This window comes from Macaca fascicularis, chromosome 10 (assembly GCF_037993035.2).
Source record: "Macaca fascicularis isolate 582-1 chromosome 10, T2T-MFA8v1.1".
Taxonomy (NCBI): domain Eukaryota; kingdom Metazoa; phylum Chordata; class Mammalia; order Primates; family Cercopithecidae; genus Macaca; species Macaca fascicularis.
The window spans coordinates 84,713,531-84,738,060 of NC_088384.1; the positions used below are offsets into that span (position 1 = coordinate 84,713,531).

General features: G+C 42.2%; 1 protein-coding gene across 1 annotated transcript in view; it reads right to left on the reverse strand.

The window, feature by feature from the left end:
- TMC2 (transmembrane channel like 2) overlaps positions 1–24,530 on the reverse strand; it is a 108,643-nt gene that overhangs the window by 42,701 nt on the left and 41,412 nt on the right. The window contains exons 7-11 of the mRNA XM_065521815.1: positions 21,290–21,371; positions 20,480–20,586; positions 8,118–8,216; positions 5,518–5,660; positions 3,199–3,346 (exon numbers count right to left, since the gene is read on the reverse strand). Coding sequence (XP_065377887.1) covers positions 3,199–3,346; positions 5,518–5,660; positions 8,118–8,216; positions 20,480–20,586; positions 21,290–21,371 — 579 coding nt within the window. The remainder of the gene's footprint in view (positions 1–3,198; positions 3,347–5,517; positions 5,661–8,117; positions 8,217–20,479; positions 20,587–21,289; positions 21,372–24,530) is intronic.

Below are 24,530 nucleotides of genomic sequence, written 5' to 3' on the forward strand. Positions count from 1 at the left end.
TTGATCTTCTTTGTCCCTTTCTCACAGTCCTGGAGGAAAAGTCGAAGCCCCCAATCACCCCTACCCTGGCTTTGGATGGAAGTGGCCATAAGCCCCGCATTGCTGTAAGAAGAAGGAGAGGAGACAGAGTCAGCTCCCTGCTCCATGCACTACAAAGCCCACCGGGCTCTAGGCTGGGAAACCCATGCTGTGAGTTGCTGAGCTCAAGCCCTTTTCCTAGTGGGTGTCCCTGCCATCTGCAGGCATCAGTCAGTGGACAGCAGGAAGGAATTCAAGAGAGGAGAGGGACAAAGAAAAGAGAACCAAGCACAGTTGCAGTGTAAATGTGAGCTTCGCTAGGTCCTGGGGGAAACTGATCAGACAGGAGAAATATTGAGCCATAAAGAACTTGACATGGGAGCTGGATGCAGTGGCTCACACCTGTAATCCCAGTGCTTTGGGAGGCCAAGGAGGGAGGATTGCTTGACGCCAGGAATTTGAGACCAGCCTGGGCAACATAGTGAAAGACCCCATCTCTACAAAAAATAGAAAAATTTAACTGAGCACGGCACTCCAGCCGGAGTGAGACCTTGTCTCCAAAAAAAAAAAAAAAAAAAAAAAAAAATTTGATTAAAGAAGAAAAAAGGAAGAATTTGGAATGGTTTTTACAATCACAGGGGCAAAGTACAATGTGCAGTGCTTCAGCATTACAACTTTGGCCTTCATTCATTTGCTTCCCAGCTGGATGGTTATTTTATATGAGCTATAGTTCTACAGGCCTCCTCAAACCTCTCTTGTAAAGAAATTATTTGTATGTGGATTGAAAGAAACATAGGGTTAATTTCATCTTTTTTTTTTTTTTTTTTAACATCTCATTCATTCATTCATTTTGAGCCAGAGTCTCACTCTGTCACTCAGGCTGGAATGCAGTGGTGCGATCTTGGCTCACCGCACCTTCTGCCTTTTGGATTCAAGCGATTCTCTTGCCTCAGCCTCCCGAGTAGCTGGGATTGGCAGGTGGATCATTTGAGGTCAGGAGTTCGAGACCAGCCTGGCCAAAATGGTAAAACCCCATCTCTACTAAAAATACTTTTTGTTTTTTTAATATGCAAACCCAACCACTCAATTATACATATGTTTCAACTGCAACTTAGAACCCTGCAGTAGTCCTTTATTTATCATGCACCCTCAGAAGGGTCTTTCTGCTTTGTTGTACTTTTTTTTGGACATGTACACACAGGAAACTTTCTGGCTCTTTCATAATCTCATGGAACTGTGTTTTGTTTTGTTTTCAGAACGCCCCATGCCTGTTTTTATACCAGTCACATAAATAAACAACACCCAGTCTCACTGGACAATGATGGAAACTTTGTCAGCAGCACTTCATATATATATTTTAAAAATCTCTTGTTTAGAAAATAAATTGTGATTTTAAAGTAGAGACATGGGCCGGGCACGGTGGCTCACACTTGTAATCCCAGCACCTTGGGAGGCCAAGGTGGGCAGATCACTTGAGGTCAGGAGTTTGAGATCAGCCTGGCCAATGTGGTGAAACCATGACTCTACTAAAAATAAAAAAAAATTAGCCGGGCGTGGTGGCGTGCACCTGTAATCCCAGCTACTCAAGAGGCTGAAGCAGGAGAATCACTTGAACCCGGGAGCCAGAGGTTGCAGTGAACTGAGATTTTGCCACTACACTCCAGCCTGGGTGACAGAGCGACACTCTGTCTCAATAAATAAATAAATAAATAAATAAATAAAGTAAGGCCGGGCGCGGTGGCTCAAGCCTGTAATCCCAGCACTTTAGGAGGCCGAGACGGGTGGATCACGAGGTCAGGAGATCGAGACTATCCTGGCTAACACGGTGAAACCCTGTCTCTACTAAAAAATACAAAAAACTAGCCGGGCGAGGTGGCGGGTGCCTGTAGTCCCAGCTACTCGGGAGGCTGAGGCAGGAGAATGGCGTAAACCCGGGAGGCGGAGCTTACAGTGAGCCAAGATCCGGCCACTGCACTCCAGCCTGGGTGACAGAGCAAGACTCTGTCTCAAAAAAAAAAAAAAAAAATTAATAAAGCAGAGGCAAGGTCTGTGAAGGAACCCTCTCAGTCAGAATCCTACACACTTGCAAAGGTTTGCCCACCTCAGCCCCTGTAGGACTGATCTGCGCAGACCATATTGCTAGCCTTCCATCACCAAGCTTTCACTCTGTCTCCCTTTCTCTCTCTTTGTTATTTTCTAACTACCAAGTTCAAATTCTTTTTTTTTTTTTTTTTTCATTTCAATAGCTTTCTGGGGGAACAGGTGGTGTTTGGTTACATGAATAAGTTATTCAGTGGTGATTTCTGAGATTTTGGTGCAGCCATCAGGGTTGATTTCTTTATTCCCACACCTCCAAACCAGGATTCTCAACTCTTTCTGGGTATTCTAATCACTTGGGGAGTTTTTGAAAAATCAATATCAGGACCCCACTCCAGGCCAGTTATATCAGAGTCTCTGTTAGTGGATCTCAGGAGACCTTTTAAGCTCCTTGAGTGATTCTAGTATGCAGGAAAGGTCGAGAAACGCTTTCTCCAAATGTGTCCTTCCACTTATTCCAGCAGAAAAGTGTTTCATGTAGAAACAGGCAGCACCAGGTCTCAGCATCCAGGATACTCTGTCATATTAAGAAACAGACAGGCTGGGTGTGGTGGCTCATGTCTGTAATCCCAGCACTTTGGGAGGTGGAGGAGGGTGGATCACTTGAGGTCAGGAGTTCAAGACCAGCCTGGCCAACATGGTGAAACCCCATCTCTACTAAAAATACACACACACACACACACACACACACACAAGATTAGCTGGCCATGGTGGCAGGCACCTGTAGCCCCAGCTACTTGGGAGGCTGAGGCAGGAGCATCGCTTAAGCCTAGGAGGCAGAGGTTGTAGTGTGCTGAGAGGACACCACTGCACTCCAGCCTGGGCAATGGGAGAGAGACATTGTAAAAAAAAAAAAAAAAAAGAAAGAAAGAAAGAAAGAAACAAAGAACAGAAACAGGCAGTGGGTACCAGCCACGAGCATTCTTACTTAAGGGCTTGAAAACTGGGCTCACATTTCTGAGAAGGCTCTTGCCACAAATTATTTGAGGACCTTATTTTCTATGTCCCAGCTGGGAGAAGTCTTTCAATGATCAGAGGGACCTAGAGTTCCCCCAGAAGTGGGAACTGCCCTGGGGTGACTACCTTGAAGCTGGTGGTGATGGAAGCATATTTGTTGTCAGCTGTCTCTGAATTCCCGATCAGGTAGTCCCAGCTGGTGAACATCTTGAAGCTGAATGTGAAGTTGTCACTCTCCCCTTCGCCTGTGCTTCCTTGGGTATTGCTGGCCATCCTGTAGGGCACACAGGACTGTTGCAACGTCTGCCCTCTTTCTGCTGTGTCACCCCCCAGGGAATCTTGGCCTAAGCCAGTCTTGGACACAGGTAACAGATGAACAGGTAGCTGACATTCAGCGACAAAACAAGCCAGGCAGGGACTTGAACCAAGACAGCTTTTAGGATAGCCAGGGCACCTTTCCCCACAAATTCAGAGTCCCCTGCAAGCACACATGGTGTCAGTTAGGTAATAAAAGGCCTGCAGGAGACAGGACACGTGACCATGTTTTCTTCCCTATACCTAATTTCCTGTGGCTTGACTCACCTGCAAATGCAGTTTGAGAACTCTTTACTGGGAGTCTATTCTCAAACAGGAGCATTCCCTTCTACGCCATCTATTTGCTTGGATAGAACATATCTATATATATTTCTGATATAAAATGCAAAACACACTGAGGTGGCTGGTGCTATTTTGTTGTGCTACTTTTTTTTTGTTTTGTTTTTGGTAATAGAGTCTCGCTCTGTCATCCAGGCTGGAGTGCAGTGGCCTGATCTTGGCTCACTGCAGCCTCCGCTTCCCAGGTTCAAGCGATTCTCCTGTCTCAGCCTCCTGAGTAGCTGGGATTACAAGCACCTACCACGACACCTGGCTAATTTTTTTGTATTTTTGGTAGAGATGGGGTTTTGCCATGTTGGCCAGGCTAGTCTTGAATTCCTGACCTCAGGTGATCTGCCTGCCTCGGCCTCCCAAAGTGCTGGGATTACAAGTGTGAGCCACCACACCTGGCCTGGTACTACTTTTAATTTCAAAACCATCAATTACTTTTGCACCACCATAATACAATCAGGTCATATATCCTTTTCTTAAGCAAGTTTGGCTGAAAGCACTTTGGACCTTCCTATTTCATCCTACCTGTCTTCAACCTATGCTCCCTAGAGTTTGACCCTGTGGGAATCACAGAATTCCAAGCAGGGGTGCTGTAAGATACAGGGAGGGGTTTGTCATCTTCCCTAATATGTTGGCTTTCTGGATTTGCTGTTCCACAGGGCTTAGTTAGCTTTTTTGGTTTGTCACAAAAACATTCCCTATTTCTATACTTATCTGGGGTGAGAACATGGAAAAAGCAACAACATGAGGGCTAAGAATAAAAGCACGCCTGTCTCCTTGTTCTGTTCCTTTTGCCTGATAGCGCTGTGCAGTCCGAGATCACCCAGTGGTCGCTGTTGGGTGATGGGCAGGGCCTTGTGAACAGCAGCATTTCCGCCTGAGACCATGTGGTAGAAAGCCAAGCCCCGCGTCCCCATTGCCCTTTCAGGGGCTCTACCCAGGCTTCACTCTACCCAGAGCTCCACTCCTCTCCTGGAGGCACAGCCACCCGCACTGTTTTGGGAGAAGCGACCCCTCATGTCTGTGCTGAAGGGAGAGCGGACCCGGGTGGATAGGTTTGTGTAGGAGACAGTGCCTTCCACCCTGCAACCCCCAGCCACAGCTGATGGGGTCCCCTGATTCTGAAGAAGGCGATCAATCCATGGGCTGGTCCACGTTTTTTTCTTCAGAGAATATGAATTAAGTGTTACAGACATATTAAAAGGCCACTTCTGACCACAGAGACAAGTAGAGTTGGGGCCAGAGAGGCCGCCATGGTTAATCATTGCCACATATGTTTATTTAGTGTAAGTTTATTGGTTGTATCTTTCTATATGCCAGCCTTGGTTCTGACACACAAGGTAGAGTTTGGAGGAGCAGAAGAGTTTTTTGGAGGAAGCTGAGCTCTGGAGAAAAGCAGAAACAGGCCTGACAAACCTCCAGCCCTACCTTACCAGGTACTATGCTCCCTCTCAAGCCACACTGGCCTTTTGGCAGTTTGGGGCAAACACTATGCTATTTGCTGCCTCAGGGCCTTTGCATATGCTCTTCTTTTGTCTAAAATGCTGCTCCCCAGAATTTCAGCATGGCTGGCGTTCTCAGCCTCATCCAAAGGGGTAGTTTCAATCCTGTTTCCCAGAACATCCCACATGACCTGGTTCATGTCTTTCATACCAAAAATTATAATGTACATATGCTTTCTGTGTTCATTTCCTGTTTTCTCTCTGAATGCCCCACCAGAAGGGAGGTAGGCATAGAGTGGCCAGGGGAGTGAGCTGTGGCTGTGAAGTCAAAGCCTGTAGATGAGACTGTCATACTTACGATCGAATAACAATCATCAGGCTGTAGCCGAACACGCTGACCCCCACCATAAAGTAAGCCATAGGCAGCCGGTACCTCAGCCACCCGATGGTCCTCTGGTTGTTGTAGTAGCCATAGAAGAGTGCAGAGTACTTGATATAGCCCTGGGGACAGCAAAGCCAAATGCTCTGGGTTGATAAGCTCAGAGCTGGTGGTCACCAGACACGTCCATTCTACCAGGGATTTCTTTCTCAGAGTCTTAACTGAGTCTAAGGGGCCAAAGGAAGAGTTCCAGATGTTCTTGCTCTTCCCTTCACCTCCTCCAGTAGCTCCAGAGCCCCTCCATGTCTCCCCTTCTTTCTCTTCTTCATTCTCTCTATTTCCTCATTACACAGAGTACATGGAGACATGGGAGGGAGAGGAGAGTGTTGTTAACATTTGGGATAAAATCAGGGATGGGGGTTGGGCACTGTGGCTCACGCCTGTAATCCCAGCACTTTGGGAGGCTGAAGTGGGCAGATCACTTGAGGCCAGGAGTTCATGACCAACCTGGCCAACGTGGTGAAACCTCATCTCTACTAAAAATACAAAAATTTGCCAGGTGTGATAGTAGGCGCCTGTAATCTCAGCTATTTGGGAGGCTGAGGCAGGAGAATCACTTGAACCTGGGAGGTGGAGGTTGCAGTGAGCAGAGATCATGCCCCCGTACTCCAACCTGGGCAACAGAGGGAGACTCTGTCTTTAAAAAAAAAAAAAAAAAAAAAAAAAAAAAAAAAAGGAATAAAGGACTCCTTAGTAATAGTATAGTTGGGAACCCCTGTTCCAAATAACTTTCTGAAGGGTTTCCAATCTGACTTTGAGAGTGAAGGATGGCAGCAGCAATGACTTGCTGTGGGAGGCACTACAACCATGCCTCCCAGCCTCAGCAAGCCCTTGGAGCTGCAGACTAAGCCTCCAGAGGCATGGGGGTATGAAGCTCACAAAGGAGCTAAGAGTGCTGCAGGCAGAGGGCCATAAGCAAAGGCAGAGAGGCAATGACAGTGTGTGATGCATGCAGGGACTTCCCCAAAGCTCGGTGGCATTGGGGCACTAAAGTGTGAGGTATTACATGGACATGGGACTGGAGAGGTAGGGAGCAGCCTGGTCATGAACAGTTGTTTTGTAAACCCAATTAAGAACACTGGCTTTTATTCCGCTGGGAATGAGAATCAATGAAAATTTGAGGTAGGGGAGTGACAGGGTCAGATCTGCATTTAATAAAGATCACTCCAGCAACAAAGGGAATGGAAATTTTAGGAGCCAAGCCAAGGCAGGGAGGAGAGGTAGATGATTCTGACAGTAGTCCTGGTAAAGTGAGGACATTATTCAAAGTGAAGGTAAAAGACATGGAAAAAAGCATTTTGCCTAATGATGGGATCCTATTTGATTAAAGCACTGGTTTTTCAATAATTAAGTCCACTGTTTCACACTTACACATGCAATCTTTAGGCCTCACAATCACAAATGGAAGTTCATTGGTACGTTGGCAATAGCACCTTGAAATTCCGAAGGATGAAAAACTCCATGGCTTTTTCTTACTCAGTCCAGATATTCATTGATTTTCTTCCTCCTCAGATATTCATTGATTCCCATTCCCAAATGGAATGAAAGCCAAGGTTCTTAATTGGTGATATGGTTTGGCTCTGTGTCCCCACCCAAATCTTATCTTGAATTGCAATCTCCAGATGTTGAGGGAGGGACCTGGTGGGAGGTGATTGGATCATGGGGGCAGTTTCCCCCATGCTGTTCTCATGATAGTGAGGGAGTTCTGGTGAGATCCGATTGTTCTAATAAGTGTCTGGCATTTCCCCTGCGCTGTCTCTCTTCTGCTGCCACGTAAGAAGCGCCTTGCTTCCCCTTTGCCTTTCACCACGATTGCAAGTTTCTTGAGGCCTCCACAGCCATGCGGAACTGTGAGTCAATTAAAACCCTTTATTTATAAATTACCCAGTCTCAGGTAGTAGTCTGAAAATGAACTAATACAATTGGGTTTGCAAAAGATTTAAGAAATATTTAGCAGGTAGGCTCAGATTTAGTGGTTGGTTGGATGGCAGTGGGGTTGGTTGGTGAGGAAGAGGGAGAAGTGTGGGATGATTTTCAGCCTTCAGACATGGATGATTGGATGAATGGGTGATTCCAGTAAAGGAGATGGGAAAAAGAGATGTGGGTTTTGGCTGGATAGGTGTTGCATTTGAAGAGCAAGTAGGACATTCAGTTGAAGATGTCATGTGAAACTTGGGGGAAGCCTGGAGTGGAGATAGATCTGGGGTCTTAATGTGGGAATGAGGAAAGAAAACCATATTGTGAGATCACCTTGCAGAAACCTGGCAGACAGAGAGGCGCAGTGGCTGCATGGGGAGCCCACATCCATCAGAGTGTGGCTGGAGAGAGCAGTGCATGAAGGAGACCCTGGAGGACTGTGCAGAGACATGGTTTGCAAGCTCATTTAGCTTAGTGCTGGGATCCTATTTTATTAAAGCAATGGTTTTTTAATAATTGCATGCACTATTTCATACTTATCCATGCAATCTTTAGGCTTTATAATCACAAATGGAAGTTCATTGGCATGTTGACAATAGTACCTCAAAATCCCAAAGGACAGAAAAATCCATGGCCTTTTCTTCCTCAGCCCGAGGCACTGTCTTTCTGGGAATACTCCCATAGGGCATGCCCATCAGTACCTTGTGCAGAAACACAATGACACAAGTATGAGTGGAGGAAATACAAACACACAGAGATATTCATATACTGGGGTAAATGCTTTCCTTCTCAGAGTGGGCCACACCTATTTTCTTCTTTTTTATGTACTTATTAATTTAATTTGTTTTTATTTTTTGAGATGGAGTTTCACTCTTGTCACCCAGGTTGGAGTGCAGTGGCGCAGTCTCAGCTCACTGCAACCTCCACCTCCCAGGTTCACGTGTCCTGCCTCAGCCTCCCGAGTAGCTGGGATTACAGGTGCTGGCCAACATGCCTGGCTAATTTTTGTGTTTTTAGTAGAGACAGGGTTTCACGATGTTGGCCAAGCTGGTCTTGGAACCCTGACCTCAGGTGATCCACCCACCTTGGCTTCCCAAAGTGCTGGGATTACAGGCATGAACCGCTGAGCCCGGCCCTATTTTCTTCTTTAAATAACATTGATCGCGTTCTTGATTTTAAGAGTAACACACACTCATTGTAAAAAATGTGAAAAAGTACAGAAGAGCGTTTTCTTCTTTTCTTTTTTTTTTTTTTGAGACAGGTTCTCACTTCATCACTTAGGCTGGAGTGCAGTGGCTCCATCTCGGCTCACTGCAACAACCTCTGCCTCCCTGGCTCAAGTGATCCTCCCACATCAGCCTCCTGAGTAGCGGGAACTACAGGTGTGTACCCCCAAGCTCAGCTAATTTTTTGTATTTTTAGTAGAGACAAGGTTTTGCCATGTTGCCCAGGCTGGTCTCAAACTCCTGGGCTTAAGTGATCCTACCACCTTGGCCTCCCAAATTGCTGGGATTACAGGCATGAGCCACTGTGCCCAGTCAGAAGAGCATTTTAAAAATTACTTACCAGCGCCAAAATCCAAAAATAATGACTGTTAGATATTTATATATTTTCTTTCAGTTATTTCTGAGTTCTATATATATTTTAGTCTAGTTATTTAGCCTAATATTTCTTTGTGACCGATTTCCTATATCATAAGGTATTTCCCCAAGTAAAATGACTTCAAAAATATCTAATAAAAAATATGTATAAGAAACTTACTTAACAAATCCCCTATTGTTGGACATTAAAGTATTTCTAATTCTATATATGTATATAATTCTGTTATTAATACCCTTATACATAGGCCCTTATTCATATCCTTAATTGTAAAAAAAATCAGAAATGGATTAAATTTATATATTGATCTTGGAAGGATTGACTTTTTAACGAGATTTAATTTTTCCTTCCAAGAATATATCCTTTCATTTATTGTCTTATTTTTGTCCAGTAATTCTTTATAGTGTTCCTCACAGAAATATTCTGATTTATTAAATGTATTTAATACATATTTTATAGATTTTATAGATTTATTGCATAGATTTATTGCATTGTGTCAAAATTTTAAATTCTATTGTTAAGTGGACGTTAAATATACAGAGAATCACTGCCGTTTGTCTTTAAAATGACTTCAGTCATCTCAATATACTTGTTTATTAGATTCTAGTAGTTTTTGATAAAATCATTGGAGTTTTTGGGGGTTTACAATCATATCACCTGCAAACCAAAATAACTTTGTATTTTTTTGTACAAAGTATATAAGATGTTAATTTTCCTGACATTGCATTAAGTGGTAGAAATTAATATTGAAAAGTAGTAGGGATAGGGATATACCATGTTTCTTTTGATTTTTGTAACACAGGCTTTAGTATTTTTCACCGTTTAATATAAAATTATTTTGTTTCTTAATTTATAGGTTCTTCATTTTTAGGTAATTTCCTTTTATTTCTTTTTGTTTCTTCGTTTTAAATTTATTTTCTTATTGGGGAATATGTTATACATAAAAGAGTATATGTATAACAGATATGTATAGTTCATCATAATATAAAGGAAATTAACTGCTATATATCCACTAGCTAGCTTAAGAAACAGAAAATCTCCAGGCCTTTAAAATATCCTGGATAAGTCTCTCCTGAATTATATATCTCTTCCATCCTAAGATGCAACCAAGATATGGTATATTTTGTGATAACAATTCCCTTATTTTTCCTTATATTTTACTCATTCATTGTTTAGTTTTGCCTGTTTAGTTGTGCTTTAGTTTTGCCTGTTAAATGGAATCACGCATAAGTATTCTCCTATGAATTGTTTTTTTCATACAACATTACACTTTTGAGATTCATTGATATTGACATGTGTAGCTACAGTTCTCTAATTTTCACTGCTATGTAATATTGCATTGTATGGACATACTATAATGTATTTGCACAGTCTACTCTTCATAGACACTTGGATTCTTTCTAGATTTTGCTATTAAAAACAACACTGCTGGCCATGCATGGTGGCTCATGCCTGTAATCCCAGCACTTTGGAAGGCCAGGGCAGGTGAATCACGAGGTCAGGAATCAGTCCTGGCTAACACAGTGAAACCCCGTCTGTACTAAAAATACAAAAAAAAAAAAAAAAAAAGCCAGGCATGGTGGCGGGTGCCTGTTGTCCCAGCTACTTGAGAGGCTGAGGCAGGAGAATGGTGTGAACCCAGGAGGCAGAGCTTGCAGTGAGCCGAGCCACTGCACTCTAGCCTGGGTGACAGAGGGAGACTCCGTCTCAAAACAAACAATACTGCCAGTAAAAGCAGGGGAAGTTGCTTTGGACAAACTCTTTCACTGAGAACAACTAGACAAGTGAACAATCATGACTTGTGCTGCCAAGATCCAGGAGATAAAGAAATTCTGGAGAAGTGATTGTGCATTGTTGTTCCCCATGAGTTATTTGCTTATTTCAATCATAGCAGCTAAAAGATAAAGAAAGCATGCAGCAACTTTGGAATAGTCAAAGGGGTGAAGAATGAAATGAAAGTCAAATTTAAGGACAAATAGGTTTGGGAGGCTGAGGCAGGTGCATCACTTGAACTCAGGAGTTCAAGACCAGCCTGGTCAACATGGCAAAACCCCTTCTACACACACACACACACACACACACACACACACACACACACACACACAGAGCAAATAGGAAGATATCTGGAAAAAGCCCAAGCTTTTAGTTGAGGCCTGGGAACATTTTACTCAGAAAGTAAAATTAAACAAAAATATAGACCATCTTGGTTAGTTCTCCCACCAGAGGAATAAGTAAATCTCAATAATTGCTCACAAACAATGCCTAGCACTCAGTCAAAAATAACTAGTTATAAGAGAAGACAAGACTTGACCAAAAACTAAAAGAAAAATTAAACAGTAAAAACAGATTCACAGGAAGTCTAGATAAGGGAGCTGTCAGTCATGAGCTTTAAAATAAGTTTGATTAATATGCTTAAGGAAGTAAGGGACAAGATGAATCATTTTGGTAGAGAACTGGAAACTAAAAAACAATCAAATGGAAGTTATAGAACTGAAACATGTTATCACTGAAATTAAAAGCTTGGTGGACAGATCTGAGAACATATAGATCAGAGAAGTGAATGGCTAAATTTTAATATAGGGTTTAAAAAGTTGAGACTTAAATATATAGAGAAAAAGATGGAAAATACTGAAAAGAACATAAGGCATACATGGAAATACAGAGACAAGGCTCACCGAGACAAGAGACACATACAGAAATGCACACGCAAATGCACACACAAATGCACACACATATATGTAGTCCCAGAAGGAGAGAGAACATGGAATGGCACAGAAATGGTATTCAAAGGGATTATGGCAGAGAATTTTCCCAATGTGACAAAAAACAGTTTAATATTTAGTAAGTGCTACAGATCCAAAGCTGGATATCTACTGCTTTGGATTTCTATTGCTGTGTAACAAATTACCACAAAGAGGGTCTAAAGCAACACCCATTTATTAGCTCACAGTTCTGTAGGTCAGCAGTCTAGCATGGTGTGGCTGGATTCTCTGTTCAGGGTCTCACCAGACTGATATCAAAGAGTCAGCAGGGGCTAAGGGTCTCATCTGGGGTCTGGAGCCCTTTTCCAAGCTCACTGATTGTTGGCAGAATTTATTTCCTTGTGCTTGTAGGACTCAGGTCCCTGTTTCCTTGCTGGGTGGCAGATGGTGGCCATGCTCAGCCTCTCGAGGGCTCCCACATTCCCCATTACATGGTTCCCTCCATCTTTAAGCCAGCAGTAGTGTGTTCAATCCTTCTCATGTTTTGAATGATCTGTGACTTCTTCTGCAATCAGCCAGAGAAAACTCTTGGCTTTTAAAGAGCTCATGTGATTAAATTAGGCTCACTCAAATAATCTTGGCATGATAACTCATTCCCAGGTTCTGTCCATACTCAAAGGGGAGGGGATTATGCAAGATTGAGGGTCATTTAGGGTCATTCTTAGAATTCTGCCTACCACATATACAAAAAGCAACAAATCAACAATGACAACAAAAACTTCACTTGGGGAATTGGGGAGATTGGGAAATTGTTGCTCAAAGGATACAAAATTTCAGTTAGATAGGAAGTATAAATTCAAGAGATCTATTGTACAACATGGTGACTATAGTTAATAATAATATATTGTATACTGGAAAATTGCTATAAGAGTAGATTTTAAGTGTTCTCACCAAAACTAAATGATAAGTATAGGTATATGAGGTGATACATATGTTAATTAGCTTGATTTAACCATTCCACAATATATACACATTCCAAGACAGCATTTTGTACAACATAGATATATGCAATTGTCAATTAAAATAAGTAAATTTTCAAAAATTCACCTAAACCTACCACTGGAAAATTTACACAAATTCTTCAAGAGAATAATAAAAAAAGAAACATTCCCAAATCACTTTATGAGGTCGAATATTGATCCCCAAATATGATAAGAAAGTTATAAGAAGGATATTTACAGTCTAATATCTCAAAAATAAATGTAAAAATTCTAGATAAAATATTCACAAATAAAAATCAGATGATATATGAAAAAGATAATCCATAATAACCTAGTTGGGTTTATTCCAGGAATGCAATCTGGTTTAACATTTGAAAATATATCAATATAATTCACCACATAACAATCTTAAATTTGTATGTACCCAATAACATGGCAGCAACATATATAAAACAAAAAATAATAATTACAATGAGAAAAAGACAATAGCAGGAGATTAACTTTATCTCACTCAGCAATTGATCATGCTGCTCTAAAATTATTAAGATTATAGACAATTTGTAGAATACAAGTAATATTTTGAACCATGCAAAAAATATAAAAATTGAGGAAAATTAACCATATTCTAAGCAAATAAAGCAAGTCCCAAGTAATGAAAAAGTATCAGTTTCATATAAAATATACACAATGATCACATAAAATTATACTAAAAACCAGTAAAAAATGCTGCTAATCTTTCTATATATTAAGGTCTTGAAAATATATTCATAACTAACTTGTAGATCACAAGGAAATTAGAAAATACCTAAAAATAAATAATGGCAATGTACATCAAAGTATATGGAATGCAACTAAAATGGTATTGAGAGGAAAATTTATAAATGGGTGTTGTGTTATTGATGTCACTTGGATGTTTGTCCCTTCTAAATCTCATGTTGAAATGTGATTCCCAATGTTGGAGGTGGGGCCTGGTGGGACATATTGGATCATGAGGGCAGATTCTTCATAAATGGCTTAGAACCATCCCCTTGGTAATAAGTGAATTCTCACTCAGTTAGTTCATGCGAGATATGGTTGTTTAAAAGTCTAGGACCTTCCCCAGTCACTCTCTTGCTCCTGCTCTCGCCAAGTGATGTGCTGGTTCCCTTCACCTTCCATCATGATGTAAGCTTTCTGAGGCCCTCAACAGAAGCAGATGCTGGCACTTTGCTTTCTGTACAGCCTGCATGACCGTGAGCCAATTAAACCTCTTTTCTTTATAAATTACCCAGCCTCAGGTATTTCTTCATAGCAGGACAAGAACAGCCTAATACAGTTATAGACTTGCTATGGACCAATAACTCCCTTGTGCCTCCCATTTTTCTCCTGTTTGAACACAGACATGCCTATAGCATTTATCTTAGGCCTGTCCCACCATTTTATGTTTGTTGTGTTGGTGCAGATAACATCTCTTTAGTCTCACAGTAAAGAGAACTGCACCCAAGGAGTTGTATTTAAAGAGCTACTCCCATGGAGCCTCATCTGCACCTGAACTACTGATTTAGAGTGAGAGTTTGGAATCTGAGCTGATGCTGTGCCAGAATGAGATTTTTAGAGGCCTTGAGGAGGGGTGAGTGTATTCTGCAGGTGGAAGGGATGTGAATCATTGAGGACCAGAGGGTCGAATGTGGTAGGCAGCCTGTGAGGTGGCTCACATGATCCCTGCCTCTGGTATTTATTGTTGTGTACAATAATACCCTCCCACTGAGTGTGGGCTTGATTTAGTGACTCACCACTAAGGAATAAAATATGGCAGAAGTGATGGAATGTCATTTCTGAGATTAGGTTATAAAAAACGGTGGCTTCTATGTGGGAAGCTTCTTTTTGCTCTATTTCCTTCTTGTATTCTCTCCTTCTGGGAGAAGAAAGCTGCCACCTTACGAGCATGCCTATGAAAAAACTCATGTAGTAAGAAATTGATGTCTCTGGCCAATAGCCACTGAGTACCTGAACCCTGGGAACAGCCACATAAGTAAGGTTGGAAGCAGATCTTCTGAGGCCTGCAGAAGCCATGTGAGTAAGCTTGACATCGTGTCTTCTGAGATCTGCCAGTAGCCTTGTGAGTGATCTTGGAAGCAGATCTTCTTCAGTTCAGCCTCAAGATAATTGTAACCTTGGTCAAAACCTAGATTGTAGCCTGCGGGAGACCCCAAGTCAGAACCACTTCTGGATTTCTGACCCACAGAAATAATCATAAATGGTTGTTGTATTCAGCAAAAATTTAGGGAGTAACTTGTTACACAGCGATAGATAATGAATACAAACCCCAAGAAATTAGACGGAATGAAATGAAACATATAAGAGAAATTAGTAATGTAAAAGTAAAGATATATAAGAAAAAGACCTGAATGTGAATGTTTATAGTAGAGTTATTCATAATAGTTTCCAAATAGAAACAACTGAAATGTCCAAGAGCTGGTGAATGGATAACAAAATATGATATACCCATATGGTAGAATATTACAATCTCATTGTAATTTTCAATTCCATTTCAGCAATAAAGGGACAAATGATTGATAAAACTACATGAATGAATTTCAAAGACATTGTACCAACTGAAAGAGGTTAGACACAAAAAAACTGCATACTACATATTTCTATTCATATGATATTCTGAAAAGGACAAAACTTTAGGAACAGGAATCAGAAATTAATCCTTGGTTGTCAAGGGCTGGGAGTTGGAAGAGGAGATTGCTTGCAAAGTGGATACTAGAGAAATTTAGAGGGTGATGAAAATGTTCTATATATCAGTTGTGTGGTGGTTACCTGATCATTTGTCAAAAGCCATTGAATTGTATACCTAAAAGGAGTAAATTTTACTTTATGCAAATTGTGCCCCCCAAAGACTGAATTTTTTTTAAAAAGACATTTCAGAGAGAATCAGCAAAGCCAAAAGTTTTTTCTTGAACAAAATAACTAAAAAAGACAAACCTTTGCTGTAAATGAGACAAAAAAAATTATACTGTAATGCAAAAGGCGATACACCTTTAGATACACTGTGATTTTAGAAAATAAGAAATGACTGTATTTAAGTCAATAAATTTCAAAATGTAAGTTGAAAAGGGAAGTTCAGGACAGTGAGGGTTATGTAGGTAATAAAATTGGGGAAAATTAATTAGAGGACTTCAGTGTATATGTAATATTTTATTTTTTAGGCATGGTGATGAGCAGGTAGGCTCATTCATTATATCTTTTCATATGTCTGAAATAATTTAGTAGATATTTTTAAGGGGAAGTATCATATGAGGTTTACAGACTGAATGCTTGCTATGTAAACCTAGAGCACAGCTTACTTAAAGACCTTATAATGTACATTAGCAGTTTTCAACCCTAGCTGCATATTAGACTCACCTGGGGGAGCTGTATTAGTCATCTACTGCTATATAACACATTATCCTAAAATGTAGAGGCTTTAAAAAACACACATTCATTGTCTCACTGTTTCTGTAGCTAGCATTTTGGGTATGGCTTAGCTGGGTCCTTCGCTTCAGGATCTTTCACAAGGCTGCAACCAAAATTTCTGCTTTGGTCTCATTTGAAAGTTTGACTGGGGAAGAGTCTGCCTTAAAATGTGCTGATGTGAGGCTGGGCATGGTGGCTTATGCCTGTAATCCCAGCACTTTGGGAGGCTGAGACGGGTGGATCATGAAGTCAGCAGTTCAAGACCAGCCTGGCCAAGATGCTGAAACCCCGTCTCCACTAAAAATATACAAATTAGCCGGGCATGGTGGCACTTGCCTGTGATCCCAACTATTCAGGAGGCTGAGGCAGGTGAATTGCTTGAACCTGGGTGGCAGAGGTTGCAGTGAGCAGAGATCATGCCACTGCACTTCAGCCTGGGTGACAGAGCAAGACTCCGTCTCAAAAAAAACAAAAAACAAAAAAACAAACAAAAAAACACTGCTTATGTGGTTGTTGCTGGGTTGCTGGACTAAGGGCCTCAGTTCCTTGCTGGCCATTGTCCAAAGGCCACACTCAGTTCCTTGCCAGGTGGGACTCTCCAATCTGTCAGACTGCTTCATTAAAACACCCAAGCCAAGAGGGGAATGAACAGAGAATTCTGTCAGCAAGATGGAAATCACAATCTTTCATAACCTAACCATTCTATATTCTATTTGTTAAAAGCAAGTCTGTAGGTCTTGCCTATACTCAAAGGGAGGGATAACACAAGAGCATGAATACCAGGAGAGAAGGGTCATTGGAGATTATCATAGAAGTCTGCTTACCACAGAAGCTTTTACAACAGAGATAACGAGACCATACCCTCAGAGAGTCAAATTTATTTAACTGGGGGTGGGCCTAAGATCTGGTATTTCTTTTTTTTTTTTTTTTTTTTTTGAGATGGAGTCTGGCTCTGTTGCCCAGGCTGGAGTGCAGTGGCCGGATCTCAGCTCACTGCAAGCTCCGCCTCCCGGGTTTACACCATTCTCCTGCCTCAGCCTCCCGAGTAGCTGGGACTACAGGCGCCCGCCACCTCGCCCGGCTAGTTTTTTTGTATTTTTTAGTAGAGACGAGGTTTCACCGTGTTCGCCAGGATGGTCTCGATCTCCTGACCTCGTGATCCGCCCATCTTGGACTCCCAAAGTGCTGGGATTACAGGCTTGAACCACCGCGCCCGGCAAGATCTGGTATTTCTTAAAGTTCCGCAGGTGATTTTCACAAACAGCCAGTGTTGGAAGAGAAGTACATAAACTTGTCATCTAGTGGGGCCTTGCCAGCCGGCTCCTGCAGCATAACTGAGGGTTCCTCAGGGATCACATAGATATCCTGGGTTGTGCAGGCAATGGCAATTAAAGATAAACAAGGCTCATTCTTATATTCAGAGCTGTTTAATTTCATAAAGTGGTATTAAGGGTTTGTAGCAAAAGGAAAATGAACATAAGGAGAAGTTTTGTTAAAGTTGCATTCAAGGCCAGGCACGGTGGCTCATGCCTGTAATCCCAACACTTTGGGAGGCTGAGGCGAGCAGATTGCTTAAGGTCAGGAGTTCGAGACTAGCCTGGCCAACACGGCGAAACCCTGTCTCTACTAAAAATATGAAAACTAGCTGGGCCTGGTGGTCCGTGCCTGTAATCCCAGCTACGTAGAAGGCTGAGGCACAAGAATTGCTTGAATCTGGGAGGTGGAGGCTGCAGTGAGCCAAGACTGTGCCACTGCACTCCAGCCCAGGAGATAGAATGAGGCTCTGTCTCAAAAAATATATAATAATAATTATTATTATTATTATTATTTTTTTAAAGTCATGTTTGAGCACTTCTACTATTCTTATCCCTGGACCCTCTGGTTCACTATGCTTCATTTTAAAACATCCATGAGTCACGGGGATATCTCTGAACCTTAGCTTATGCTGAAAACCCTTGGGCCCTGAAGTTCTCTGTGTCTTTGACCAACAGGACACTTCATATATGCAGTGAATTTGGTTGTGTCTGATTCCTATATGGCCAATTTCCCATCATCCTAAATAAAAAGGCATCTTAGGACACCGCACATCCTAATTGCTGTTATCCAACCTGTCATCAAGACTTGTCCGTGCACTTCACTGATTCCTCTCTTTTAATCCATTCCCATTGATATTACCCGGATCTAGCACTGACCTACTGCAACAGGCTCCTATCTGGTCTAAACCTCTTCCCTTCTCCTCTATTTCCCTTCTTCCATTCTCCCTCTTCCCAAGCCAAGGCTCCTCTTTCCTGCAAGGTATCTCTCTCTCTCTCTCTCTCTTACTCTCAACCCACTCCGACACGGGTTTCCCAATCACCTGCCAATCAAATCAAGGTGCTCTAGCACGAATGGTTCAGATCTTGGCTGCTTCATTGGAATGCACCAATCACTAAGTTTTTATTGTTTCAAATAAATGTTCCCTCATAAAAATATTTATAAACATATATAAATTATACCAAATTTAATGTTTTCTTTAAAAAAACAACTGAGTGTCCTTAAAATTCCTCAACTTCCCACAAAACTGCCTTTCATGGACCACTGCGTAGCAAAATTCCAGAGATGTCTCATAGGCCTATGGCATTTAAATGTGCTCTCTTCTCATGGAATAAAAAGATCCCAAGAAGAAAGCCAAGAGCTTTGTGAAGGTAAATTTCCCCATTGACTACTGAGGAAAACATTTCATATTTACCTGACTATGGAGGAGAGAAATGAAACTTCCTATTAGCTTTTGACAATATTTTCCCCGTGGGGAGAACCAGACTTGGTGTCACAGTGTTTGTGTATGCTTGACAGTGAAGTTTAAAATGCTAACTTCTGGGTCAGAAAGTGATATTGGCATAGGAATATATGTAGGGCTAAGTGAACTCAGAACCCTTGACTTCTGGGTGTGTATATGAAAGAGTACAAAGGCTAGTTAATGACATATTTGTAAGCACACGTTTTGGGTAATTTAGAAAAGAATCCAACAATTTTATAAATAATGTAACACTCCTTTGCTACCAAAGGCTATTATAATGCATGGTCAACCTCCTCCAATAAATCTGATTTAATTCACATGATGTGAAAGGTTTTTAATGTCCTGAAAGTGGCTGTGCAGAAAAGTTAAGCATGTAACTGCAGATATAATATGCTCACAGAACCATTTATAACAAAATAGGAGTCAGTAAGTCATCAAAGAACCAATTAATACACCTGTGAGGAAGAACATACTAAATGTAGACATATTGTTCCTCTGAAAGCTGTTGAAGTAGACCCACTTGTGTACCCAGCACTGGCACCAAGTATTTCAGTCAGGACTATAGCAATTGTAGCAATTGCTGTGCTCAGTGCTTAGTGAGCCACAGGCTCCTTGGAAAAGACCCCAGGCCTTCACTCTGGGGACCTGGGATCCAATTCACAATGAACTTATTGTGTGACTTTGCACAAATTGCTTACTACCCCTTTTTTGTTTCTCAATTAATCATCTGTAGATAAGAATCTATTTACGTCCATAATAAGATCACATCTGGGGCCAGGTGTGGTGGGTTATGCCTGTAATCCCAACACTTTGGGAGGCCGAGGTGGGAGGACTACTTGAGCCCAGGAGTTCAAGGCTGCACTGAACCTTGATCACATCACTGCCCTCCAACCTGGGCAACAGAGTGAGACCCTGTTTCTAAAATAAAACTTCCTTAAAATATTATATATGGGAGAATAGTGAGGAGAGATATTCAAATCCAAGGGTTTTTTTGGTGATAAATAATGATATAATGTATTCTATCCCTCTCTTTTGTTTGAGGGTAAAAGAAAAAACTCACCGAAACATAAATTCTCCACTGATCTTAAGGTAAAATGAGAAGTAGAAAAATCTAAGATTCACCTATTAATTAAGGAACAAAGTATTTTGGTTCCATTCTTTGTACTTAACTATCTGGGTAATTGATGTGAGTACATTAGGTCGTAGGTTGGTGCAAAAGTAATTGTGGTTTTTGCCATTACTTTTAATTTTATAAATTTACTTTTCATGGCAGTAATTTATAAATTACTTTTAATGGCAAAACCCACAATTACTTTTGCACCAACCTAACAGCATTTTAGATGAATGACTGATTCTTTGTAAAATAGGAAGTATTTGGTTGATACTTGATGATGGTGGTCATAAGCCTTAACTCTATCCAAAGATTTAGGAAGTTCTTTTCTTACCTCTGGGATTATGACTAGACCAAATATTAAGCCAAAAAGGACGAGGTTAACGCCATACATCCATCGGAGAAAGATGAAATATGATGCCACTGAAGAACCAAAGTGACCTAGAGAGAGAAAAGATGGTGGGTATGAGTGCTGCAGAAGGAAAACATGGACACTATTGAGCACTTTATGTGTGTGATGAATTCAATTTTCACATCAGTCTGTTGAATGACACCTGGATCTCCCTTTCTTTTCCTGGATAAATAACCTGAGGCTCTTTGGGGTTAACTAACTTGCCTAAGTGCCCACAGTAAGAAAGTGAAGAAGCAGAATTTAAATATTGGTCTGGGATGGGTGCAGTGGCTCACGTCTGTAATCCCAGCACTTTGGGAGGCCAAGGTGGGTGGATGACTTGAGATCAGGGATTTGAGACCAGCCTGGCCAACATGGTGAAACCCTGTCTCTACTAAATATACAAAAAAATTAGCCAGGTGTGGTGGCCCAGACCTGTAATCCCAGCTACTCAGGAGCTTGAGGCAGGAGAATTGCTTGAACCTGGGAGGTGAAGGTTGCAGTGAGCCGAGATCACACCACTGCACTCACAGCCTGAGCAACAGAGTGAGACTCTGTCTCAAAAATAAATAAATAAAAACAAACAAACAAATAAATAACAAATCGTGGTCTGACAAGTTCAAAACCCATTCTTTTTTCCTAATACAACAGAACCAATGAAATAATCTATTCAGAGGGCCAAGGAAACAATCCAAGCTCTTGGGAAATGCTTTAGGAAACCAATTAAAAAAACAGTGACACCAGCATACTCACTTTCAATGTCCTTGATCTTCATTTCCCAGGGGATACATTGAGTCTTAAAATTATCAAAGTCTCTTTTAAATTTGACCCATTTCTGAAATAAAAGAGGTAAAACTCTCAGTTCGTTAACATGTCAACCTAGAGCACAAAGGGGCATGAGGAGGCCAACAGGTCAGCATGAGTGAGGCTGCTGTCTTGTAGTCCCCAGCTCCTGCTGTCCTTGAGCCCAGGCTGCCAGAGGCAAGGGTTCAAACCTTTACTTCTCCAACGTCAGGCGTGGAGTGAGAGGCAAGCGAGGGCCACCCTTTACTGTGCTGCTAAAATTTCTGGTTTGGACAGTTTATAGATAAAGTGAGAAATTCTCTGTACGATTTCTGGTTTGGAGGGTCCAATTGAGTTAGCAACCTCTGATATGACTTCCTTCAACTTAAAACAAAAATTCAAAGGAGAAAGGAACTCCGGACAACTCTCAGACGCATGTCTGGCAGACAGCCAAGTGCCTCTCTCTGATAGGAACTGTCGCAAAATTGCAAGGGTGGTGCAACTGATAAGGAGATCTCAACCCATGACTGAACATTCTTCTCCTGGGGAAACAACAGCCTCGCTTTTCTGAAAAGAGTCAGAAAGGCATGTTGCCCCCTCCTGTGGTCTGTTCCCAGCTCGACACCCAGACTGTGTACCAAACAGAAACCTGATCAGCTGTCTTTCTATGGCTGGGTGTTGTTTTGTCAACTCTCCAAGGGGCTGCTCTCCACCAACCCCACACTCTGGAAACAAATCCATTTGGAATAAAACAAATACTCTTAGAAAGCTGAGGTAGAAATACTCGTAGAAAGCATAAGAGGTAGTAGAGAGCAGATCCTAAGATCACTTCCCATTATTATTATTATTATTATTATTATCATCATCATTATTATTGTTATTTTGAGACTGAGTCTCACTCTGTTGCCCAGGCTGGAGTGCAGTGGCACAATCTCAGTTCACTGCAACCTCCACCTCTCGGGTTCAAGCTATTCTCCTGCCTCAGCCTCCTGAGTAGCTGGGATTACAGGTGTGTGCCACCATGCCTGGCTAGTTTTTGTATTTTTAGTAGAGATGGGGTTTCACCATGTTGGCCAGGCTGGTCTTGAACTCCTGATCTCAAGTAATCTGCCCGCCTCGACCTCCCAAAGTGTCGGGATTACAGGCGTGAGTCACTGTGCCTGGCCCAGTTCCTATTATTAAAAGGTCTCCTCAGAACTTGTTCATGGAGGACATGAGATTTTCCCCTGTAAAGTCACTAAAGTCCGCACCTGTGAAAAGAAGGGACAAAAAATAAAGTCATCAGAAGATGAAAGGGAAATGTTTCTCTTTTCAGACGTGGTCTCACTCTGTTGCCCAGGCCGGGAGTGCAGTGGCACAAACATGGCTCACTGCAGCTTTGACTTCCTGGGGTCAAGTGATCTTCTTGCCTCAGCCTCCTGAGTAGCCACCACATGCAGCTAATTTTTTTATTTTTTGTAGAGACAAGGTCTTACCATGTGGCCCGGGCTGGTCTCAAACTCCTGGGCTCAGGTGATCCTTCTGCCTTCAGCCTCCCAAAGTGTTAGGATTTCAGCCATGAGCCACCACATCCATCAAAAATTTTGTGAACCATCAGACAGCCTTCCAGACCTGGTTTTCCAGATATGGTTTTGACCATCTCCTGATTGAATGATTGTATAAAGGAGGGAACCAGCTCTCAGAAGTGGGAAATGGTCCCAGATGCAAAAGAGAAGAGAAGCCTACGAGCAGACTGGTTGATAGCAGTGGCAAAGATATGGGGGATATGGTGATTGGCAGAACACAGACACTGGGCAGCCCAGTCTCATTGCTTCATCCACCCTCCCTAGCTCTGAGTCTGTGTTCAAAAATACTCTGGGCTGGGTGTGGTGGCTCATGCCTGTAATCCCAGCTTTTTGGGAGGCCAAGGCAGGTGGATCACTTGAGGTCATGAGTTTGAAACCAGCCTGGCTAACATAGTGAAACCCTGTCTCTACTAAAAATAAATACAGGCTGGGGGCAGTGGCTCATGCCTGTAATCTTAGCACTTTGGGAGGCCAAGGCTGGTGGATCACCTGAGGGCAGGAGTTCAACACCAGCCTGTCCAACATGGTCAAACCCTGTCTCTACTAAAAATACAATACTTAGCTGGGCGTGGTGGCAGGCACCTGTAATTCCAGCTACTCAGGAGGCTGAGGCAGGGGAATCACTTGACCCAGGAGGCGGAGGTTGCCATGCGCCGGGATCGCGCCACTGTACTCCAGCCTGGGCGACAGAGCGAGACTCCCTCTCAAAAAAAAAAAAAACAAGAAAACCTCCCAAACCCAAAAATACTCTTTGGTTATTTGGCTTCCTATGTAGGTCTGCCTATAAAGAGAGCATTTGCCCTGAGTATTTTGGTTTCTATGGCAGTGACTTTCATTGCAAATTCACAGATAGGAATTGGCATGATGGTTTAGCTTCTTGTATAACTCAGCTATCGAAAATAAAAGGCATGGCTGCTGTGGACTTCAAATTTTCCATCTTGCATCATTTATTTCTTCTTGTAAGTCAATAATCCAGCATCTGGTTTCATGTAGCAGTCTCATAAGCTTTATTAATGCGAGTCCTCCCCCGAAAGATGGATCCCCTGTCAGGGTGCTGATAAAATCAGTATAAAATATAGGCTTGCAAGGCTGAGGACCAGCAGGGGTAATGAACATCGCCAAGTGAGGCCCCTGGAGGCACAGCCTGCCGGTCGGTTCCTTGGCAACCACCTGACAGCCCCTCAAGGCTGTGGGTATCTCGGACTGAAAAGTGAGACCCCGGAACTGGAGCAGAGGCAGACAGAGGCCTGGGAGATGCTCTGGCACAAATTCTCTTATCCTACATTGGTTGTAAAAGTCAGAAAACTGGGCTGGGGCATGGCAGAAGATTCCAAGCCCCTTTCTCAGGGCTGTGTGAAGTGGTTGCTGCTGGTCCTAGGATGGGTTGTTAGTTGTCATGCTGTCTTGCCCTCCAGCTATATATAGGAAAAAAATTTCAAGTCATGGTGGAGCAAGACATAAGCAAGCTACATGTCCTGTCAATGAAATCAGGATCTGGGTGATGAAAATGAAAACAACCAGTGAGGCCTGGGAAATATTATTGCAGAACAGGGAAAAAGGAACGCCAGTCTTTGAAGACATTTCCTCCAAGATAGAGACATAAATTCTAGAGAGCAGTTCAGCCATCCTAACAGGATGCAAGAAAT